This window comes from Helianthus annuus, chromosome 13, assembly GCF_002127325.2.
Source record: "Helianthus annuus cultivar XRQ/B chromosome 13, HanXRQr2.0-SUNRISE, whole genome shotgun sequence".
NCBI lineage: Eukaryota > Viridiplantae > Streptophyta > Magnoliopsida > Asterales > Asteraceae > Helianthus > Helianthus annuus.
The window spans coordinates 133960823-133969831 of record NC_035445.2 but is presented as its reverse complement, the minus strand read 5'-3'; the positions used below and the strand labels follow the sequence as shown (position 1 = coordinate 133969831).

At 35.9% G+C, this 9009-nt stretch overlaps 1 protein-coding gene across 1 annotated transcript; it reads left to right on the top strand.

Moving 5' to 3' along the window:
• The first annotated feature begins 4363 nt into the window (after positions 1-4363).
• Positions 4364-8629, top strand: LOC110899418 (G-type lectin S-receptor-like serine/threonine-protein kinase At1g67520). Its single transcript, XM_022146308.2, has 7 exons — positions 4364-5544; positions 5689-5796; positions 5884-6080; positions 6184-6394; positions 6665-6902; positions 6991-7141; positions 8258-8629. The coding sequence occupies exons 1-7, from the start codon at positions 4386-4388 to the stop codon at positions 8564-8566; spliced, it is 2373 nt and encodes a 790-aa protein (XP_022002000.1). The 5' UTR covers positions 4364-4385; the 3' UTR covers positions 8567-8629.
• The last annotated feature ends 380 nt before the right edge of the window (positions 8630-9009 follow it).

The window sequence follows — 9009 nt, the reverse complement described above, 5'->3', positions numbered from 1 at the left end:
AGGCTATAAAACCATAAGCAAGAAACAAAACTAAAAACACTACAGTACACATACATAAACATAAACATTAACATAAACATAGCGCATGTAAACTTATCAAGTTTCGTTTTCAAACATATTGTTTTCTTCAAAAGGTTATTTATATTAATAAATAAGCATATATTAATTACTTATCAACTCAAATATAACATATTTTTTATTGCTCCGAAAAATCATATTTAGAGCACGTAGAAGATGAAAAATACTTTTAGATTTCTTTTTGACTTTCATTAAAATAGTTATTGGTATGGGGAGGTAGTTATAAACATTAATGAGGGATACTTGAAAGTTTAATGAGGGATACTTGAAAGACAAAAAAAACCCATGCTTGATTTATTGGACCTCAACTATAAATCTATTTAATATGATAGAGCATGATGCAACTTGTAGTTAGTGCCATTTGGGCTATGGCCCAGTGGTAACACCTTTGGTGTTTGGGGGAGATGCCAGGGCACGATCCTGGTAAAGGAGAGAACTGTAGATATATATAGGAGAGATATGAGGTTAGCCATTAATTAGTGGGATTTTCCGCCCTTTAGGCCATGGGGTATGGGGCTTGAGTTGGGGTCTGAGTTGGGGGAAAACGCCCAAGCCACCACTTCAGGGGCTTGGGTTGGGGCGTGGGTTTGGGCGTGACCCACTTTGGCGTGGGTTTGAAGCCGGGCGTGGGGCGGGCTAGCAAGGTGACATGGCGGGCTCTCAATAGTCATGTGTCAACTCATGCCCCCAACCCAAGCCCCACCATACCCCATGGGCGTGTGTTTTTTTTCCCATTCCATGTGTCAACCAATGCCCAACCCAAGCCCCACCATACCCCACGGTCTTATATTGGATTTTTATTCTGGGAGTATGATTAAATACAAATCACATTTGATATACAACCTGTAAGAACCATTTAAAAAATGACATATGGCATCCAACCAATTATAGAGAAATGGTAAAATAATAACCTAAATAATATCAATTATCTTGAATTCTTTATAATTATGCTAACAAGCAATTAAGTTTTTATTTGGATCTTTCTTTTGTTTTCAATGTGCTGATAAAGAAAAGTGCTGATATAATTTCACATATTTGTTAAAATCAATTATCTTGATTAATTTTCATGTGCTAATATAATTCAAAAGTGCTTCATTTATGTATGTATTGTTTCAGTATGTGTTAATTTAACTTTTTTAAAGTGCTAGGATTTGTTCTTATGGTTTATAGAATAAATATGGTTTGTATCGGAACCAACCCCGTTTATTCTGTATCGATTCAACGCGTTATAGTATCATTACAATAAGAACACTCAATATAACAAACAATCAAAAGAAATAAAAATAAATACGAATGTGATTTGTGAGATAAAAGACTATTCACTGAACATTGTTTTTTAATTGTTTTATTGTTTTATTTTATTATTAGTCTAATTAGTTTTGATCTTTTTTTTTTTCAATTATAACTTTTAAAATAAGATTTTTTATAACATTTTTGGTATGTCGTTATAATGTGCCTATTTTATCTATGTTTCTGTAAGAATTTTGATTAAAATCAAGTGTGTCAAATATAATTTATTTTTTCTCTCTTTATCACGAGCATCCGAACATCAACATCAATATTCTCTTTTATGGTTTTTTTTCTTTTTTGACATTCTACTATAACTTTCACTGAAAACGGAGTTCTATATAGTATATAGTGTGAAGGTTTATTTATATACTATTAATTAATTTGAAACAATTGTGTGCATATTTGGTTGTAAGTTGTGTTTAAATACTTGTACATTAATCAAATATAGGTTGTAAGTTGTGCTTAAATGGTTGTACCTTAATCAAATAATAATGGTTTCATTACCTTATCAAATTCAATCTGTTTTGTATGCATGTATGGTTGTAAATTGTGTTTAAGTGGTTGTACCCTAATTAAATAATGGTTTCATTATCTTACCATATTCAATCGGTTTGATCCATTCAAACTTGTGTTGTTTTATTTGTAAATTATTATTAGGGTAAATTACATTTTTCGTCCTTTATGTTTGTAGCAGGTTGCAATGAATGCCCTTTAACTTTAATAATTACAGTCATAATCCTTTATTTGAAAAATTCATTACAACTTTCGTCCTTTACCACTAACCTGGTTAAAAATTTAAGTTAAGTCAGATCATGTCACATGAGGGCATTTCCGTCCATCTACCTACCTATTCCCCAGCTAATAAAATCCCTCTTTTCACACTTAATCCAAATTAGGGTTCTTCCCACCCGCCTCCACCACAACACCTGCTTCCTCTATTGTCAATAAAAACACATTTCCCATTGAAACACACCTGACTTTTCTAAATCTAAATCTGAAAGGAAGTGTGAAAGTGATGACTTCGAACCAAGAACCTTCGAAACCACCATTAAAACACTTTGGCATGCTTGAACCTCATCTATAGAACAAATCTCAGTCAGTGGCGGACCCATGAATTTTTTCATAGGGGTGCGGAACATTTTTAAAATTTTTAGGCCCCAAGGTATATAAGTAAAAAAAATTGGTTCGTATCGGGTCGGTTCGAGTCAGGTCGGGCCATGTAAAACAAAAGAACATCAAACTAAATTTACCTCGTTAAACGGTTCCCAAATTCTTGATTTTGAAAATCCACATCAACAAATTCGGAAGATGTATCAACTTTCCTCTTGATAAATCGCGCCATAACGTCCCTACTCATGGTTCCTATCGGCTATCACAAACAAATTGATCTATAAGTTCATGGCTCCATAACATATTACATAATGTATCAAGTATTCAAGCCCTAGAAATCATAATGTAAACACACTAAAAATCATCTAAACATCATATACACCATTAAAAAAATAAAAATAAAAAACCCCAAACATCAGGTCTGATCGTATATAACCCACCATAAAAAAAGACAAAATATCATCATCATCACTAACAAAATATAAATATATAACCCACCACAAAATCAAATATCATCACTAACAACAACAAGAAGCACATGTCTCCTGCCAACGAAAAATCACTTCCGGTGGCTACCGTTTCCGTCCCACCCCACCAAAAATCAACCAAAAATCATCAAAAAAATCAACCAAAATCATAAAAAAAAGAAACTTACACGTGTTCGAACGACAGTGATATGATGACTGATTACGGTGGTATGCGGCTGCTGTTGTTGCTGATGTTCTGATCGCTGGCGTGCGTGCAGGGAGGATAGAGAGCGGGAGAGAATATGTAAGGGTTTTGGGCTTGTTTATTTTATTTTAGTTTGAAATATTATTGATTTGTTGGGTTTGTTTATTGGGCTAAGACTTAGTAGTGAGCTAGTTAAATGTATTGGGTATTTAAGTTTAGTTATTTAGGTATTAAAAGGTATATAATTTAGGTAGTGTTTTTTTTAAAAAAATAAGAGTTTACTAAAAAACTTTTAAAATAAAAATTGATAATTCGATTAATCTGTTTGAATATCAGCTCATTCCTTCCTTTCCAAATGCACCAGCAAGAGATAATCACTAAACTGTATATGATCTTTTTCGCTTTTTTGCCCAATTGAGAGTAACTATGAATCTCCAAAATGTCTTTGAAATCAAAAGCATAAATTGGGGGACCAAAGCCGATAAGTCACCAAGCAAGCAGTAAATAAGTGCTCTATCGTTTCCTCGCACTCATCGCAAAAAGGACACATAACTGATGTGATGTCTAAGTTCCTTCTTCTTAAATTAACTCCCGTAACCAACCTATCCAAATTACCTCTCCATGCCATAATATTGCATTTAAGAGACACCCTTTACACCAAACAAAATCAGGGAGGGGGCTTGCCCCTCTATCACCAATTAAAGCCTTTTTATCTGTCTTCACCGAGAAACCACCCTGATCGCCACTATCTCAATACCAAGAATCCTTATCGTTGGAAAGTGTAACTGAGTTGAGAATATCTTAACATTCCTTCCATTCTAAAAGCTCCGCATCTGACTCGAGCTGTCTAGACCAGTTCCATCAATTGTGAGTATCATAGAGAAACAGATAGAGAATTGAATATAAGAGGTTTTTAAAAAGTATTTTAAATACACACCTTTCCTTTTAATCTCTATCCTACTCGAAAACAGATTAATAATAATAATAATAATAATAATAATAATAATAATAATAATAATAATAATTTTTTATTTCTCTTCTCTAAAATCAAAACAGCCTACAGATGACACCAATCAAAGTTATAAACCTTGAAAAGTCGCATGCTTTCGAATAAAAATATTAAACAACATGAAAAATGATTAACCTAATCACCTTAACAATCATATATAAATCCTTCAACTCCCATATTCAAAAATAAACAACAAATCCATTGAATAATTATTTCTCATTTCTCAATGATTACTCTCATCATCTTCACTATTCTAACCATCAACTACTTTCCGGCCACCGGTGTTTCAACCCTCAAAGTTGGCGACCAACTCAACCACACTTCTCAACTCGTGTCCCCTAATAACAACTTCACATTAGGATTCTTTACTATACCCGCAACAAACAGCACATATTTAGGAATCTGGTACACCAATGATGAACAATATCGAAGAGTATGGGTAGCAAACCCATCCACTCCGATCACATCAAGCTCAACCCTCCTTATGATAGATCCGTATCTTGGTCGGATAATCATTGCTACAACAGGAGGAACAGTCATTGTAAACATCTCAGATAATAATAATAAGTTTGGTCAGACAACAAACTTGACTGCAACTCTTCAAGACACTGGTGATTTCCAGCTGAAGAATGAAACTGACAATAATATTATATGGAGAAGTTTTGATTACCCAACTAATGTGTTTCTACCGGGTATGAAGCTCGGATCGGATCTTAAAACGGGTAGGAACTGGAACTTGACTTCTTGGTTAAGTGATGAAGTGCCTGATGTTGGTGCTTTTAGTTTGAGTTGGGTTTCTAATGGAGAAAATTCGCAGAGGTTGTTGGTTCAACAACGCGGTCGGCCGTATTGGACGAGTGGGGATTTAAGAGGTCATATGTTTGAGTTTATGATTGTAAATGATTTACTTTTGTCAAGGTATAATCTGCATTATGTGTATAATGATGAAGAAAGATACTTTAGTTACGAGAGTGTTAATAATATTCATCCTATGTGGATTTTGAGACCACACGGGCGGATTGTGGATGGGAATGATCGTAGGCTTTCGGCTAATGATTTGTGTTATGGGTTTGATTCGGGTAACGGGTGTGTGGCGAGTTCTGATACGCCTAAGTGTAGGAGTGAGCGTGATAGGTTTAGTACTTTAAGTGGGGATTTTGTAAGTGATGTGATGCGTAGAGTGGTTGATGATAATTCGAGTTTAAGTATTGGTGATTGTATGGTGAAGTGTTGGAATGATTGTGGGTGTTTGGGGTTTGTCAGTGTAGAGAATGGAACTGGATGTATAAGATGGATCGGAGCGAAATCAGTTGGTAACTTTTCGGTTGATTCTCAAGGAAATGCTGTTACAAAGTTTGTGCTTGTTTCTGCCAATCCGAGCAAAGGTAAAATAACCGCGATTAGTATAGTGATTTGTTGGTTAACTCTTATGTGTTTTGTCACATTACTCCTGGATATTGTCTATGTTCTTGATGTAATTATGATGTGCATAAAACTAGAATTAATATAACCGAAGACATTGTACACAGGAAATGATGCTAAAATCTTGAATTGGGCACCTCTTGTTGCTGGCATTTGTCTACTATTTTGCTTTGGTCTATTGTCGTATGCTAAGAACAGAAAACTTAAACGAGAAGGTATAGCGATCAGTGTTAATATAATAATGTCTGCTTTTAAAGTTCTATGTCTGTTTCACTTTCTAATAATGGTTTGGATTGTAAAAGAGAGACAAAAAAGAGACGACAGACGTATTCTTGAGATGATGGCTAACGAAAGCTTCAGGGATTCGAGTGATATTGTAAGGGACGGCAGAAAAGGAAGTGATATAGTAGTGTTTAGCATTGCTGCTATAGTAACAGCCACAAATGATTTCTCGGATGAAAACAAGCTTGGAAAAGGAGGTTTCGGTCCAGTTTATAAGGTATTTGTGTCTTTTCACATCACCCGTGTTTGTTGAGCTGTGGGTAGTTTTTTTCTTGTGACAAAAGCGCGATATAAATCATATAATGTGCTTATGACGACAGGGGAAACTTAGTGATGAACGAGAAATTGCAGTTAAAAGGCTTTCAAGAACATCAGGACAAGGGCTTGTGGAATTCAAGAATGAACTCATACTTATTGCCAAACTTCAACATACAAATCTTGTCAGGGTTCTAGGTTGTTGTATTCATGGAGAAGAAAAGATGTTAATTTATGAGTACATGCCCAACAAGAGTTTAGATTATTTTCTATTTGGTAAGAATTATATCTTATGACAGAAGTCTTTACGGCCAATAAATATAGTGTTGGGCCCGTTAGGCTCGACCCGGCCCACATCAGGTAAGCCCATTAAGGTTTACCCACTGTATATAACCACGATATAGAGCTCAAGTGGGTAGCCGCTATTGGGCTTACACGATGTGGGCCGGTTCAGGACTTATGTCATCAATATCCATCTATATGTACATGATGGTTTGAATTTTGATACTAGTTTACTTTTTCTAAGATATTAAAATGATTGCATAGATGAAACTAAGAAGGCAATGCTAGACTGGCTAAAAAGATGGAACATCATTGAAGGAATTGCTCAAGGACTGCTTTACCTACATAAATACTCGAGAATGCGCGTTATCCATAGAGATCTCAAAGCTAGTAATGTTTTGCTAGATGAAAGTATGAACCCCAAGATATCTGATTTCGGTATTGCAAGAATTTTCAAGCAAGATGAGACCGAAGCGATTACCAAAAGGGTAGTTGGTACATAGTATGCACACTCGCTCATTCAAACTTAAATTATAGCCGGGTTACTTCTAATTAAATTTTACCGATTCTAATTCAGTTACATTATGTAGTGGTTACATGTCTCCCGAGTATGCAATGGAAGGGACTTTCTCGGTGAAATCTGACGTCTTCAGCTTTGGAGTCTTAATCCTTGAAATCGTGAGTGGAAGAAGAAACTCTAGCTTCTCTCATCTTGACAAAACGACGAATCTAGTAAGATATGTAAGTCAAGTAAATTCTAACTTTTATAACTCTCCGTTGTTTGACTTCATACGTCAAAGTGCAACATTAAGAATTGAGTAAACTGTCATTTTGGTCCTTGAGGTTTGGCCAGTTTTGCCACTTTAGTCTAAATCTCAAACATTTTGTATTTGGGTCCCTATGGTTTTAGTTTTGTTGCCATTTTGGACCAATAGTGAAATCAGGCCAGATTCCCCAAATTAAACCCCCTTGTTTTGTTCTTTTCCTCAGGGGTAATTTTGTCATTTTCGTTTTATTATAACTGGTAGAGGGAGGGGGATCTTGCTCTTGCTCACTTCATCTTCCCCATACAAACCCTAGTTTTTACAAAGCAGATCCCCTTATACAAAACCTATACATACAAATCCTCCAATAATACTATGGCTCAGGAATCCTCATCTTCCTCCTCATCCTCATCTCAAACCCTAGAATAACCTATCTCTACTTCAGTTTCAACTGATAGCACCAACAATCAATCTCTCACACGTAACATTTCATTCAGCCGATTAACGCCAAAGCGCTGGAGTTTGTCCCTCGCACCACCACCACCGCTGCCGCCTCCTCCTCCGACGTCGCCGAGGATAATTCATGTATTTTCGTCTCCTAATTCTCCGTTTCATGCTCCGATCCCGACGTATGTGGCGGTGACGGTTTCGGTGCCGGTGCAGAGTCATCACGCTCATCATCATCATCCGCATCATCATGTGGCGATTCAGTATCATCATCATCATCAACATCACGAGCAGCATAATCATGGTCACCAGCGGCAGTTTAATGGTGGTGGCATGGGGTATATGGATCAATTTAGTTTTATAGTTTCAAGGTTGATTAATTTAGTTTTATTATTTTTAATTAATAACCAGTTATAATAAAATGAAAATGACAAAATTACCCCTGAGGAAAAAGACAAAACAGGGGGGTTTAATTTGGGAATCTGACCTGATTTCACTTTTGGATCAAAATGGTAACAAAACTGAAACCATAGGGACCCAGATACAAAAGGTTTGAGATTTGGACTAAAGTGGCAAAACTGGCCAAACCTCAGGGAACAAATTGGCAGTTTACTCTTAAGAATTAAAGGCTTCCATATGGGTTTAGGCATGGGAGCTATGGCAACAAGGGGATGCAGCACAGTTGCAGGATCCAACACTAGGTAATAGTTGCGTCATTGACCAACTCTTGAGGACCGTTCACGTAGCGCTTCTCTGTGTACAAGAAAATGCAGAGGATAGACCAGTAATGTCGGATGTGATCTTTATGCTTACGAATGACACTATGCAGTTACCTGGCCCAAAACGGTCAGCGTTCTTCTTTGGCAGAACCGTATCAATGTCAACTTCAGTTGAAAGAAAGTCAAAGGACTATTCTGTGAACAATATGAGCGTTACAGTAATGGAGGCTCGATAGCATGTTATTAACATCCGTCTATCGGATTCCCAAATTTACACCAAGATCCTTGATGATAACAGGCGGTCATGTTTCTTATATTTATTTTTATTGATTTTTATTACTATAAATTTCTATAAACATGATTTGTTTTATAAACATTATGTTTTTCAGAATATAACTATTCTTTATAATAAATTTTAACAAAAAGAGTTGAATTTTTATGATAAATTCTTGGTCACTACTCCTTTGCTCAGGCATTCTTGAAGCCCCTTATCTTGTTAGCTTTCAGTTATGTCATTGTGGTTTTGGTTTTGGTTAACATGTAGTTGTTCCACCTATGGTCCAAGATTTGGTTAGAGTTAAAACAAGGCGTATTTAAAAAAACTTCCAATTGTTTTGGGTCAATACGGGTTCGAAGCAAAATAATTTTGGGTTATTTTCACAAACTATCAATTTGGTTC

What these genes read in the sequence shown, in the direction of transcription:
- LOC110899418 (XM_022146308.2), top strand. Translation starts at nt 4,386, where the DNA reads ATGATTACTCTCATCATCTTCACTATTCTAACCATCAACTACTTTCCG. An exon ending in TTCTGCCAATCCGAGCAAAG is followed by an intron (nt 5,545 to 5,688) that starts GTAAAATAACCG and finishes CATTGTACACAG; the next exon opens with GAAATGATGCTAAAATCTTG. An exon ending in AAAAGGGTAGTTGGTACATA is followed by an intron (nt 6,903 to 6,990) that starts GTATGCACACTC and finishes TACATTATGTAG; the next exon opens with TGGTTACATGTCTCCCGAGT.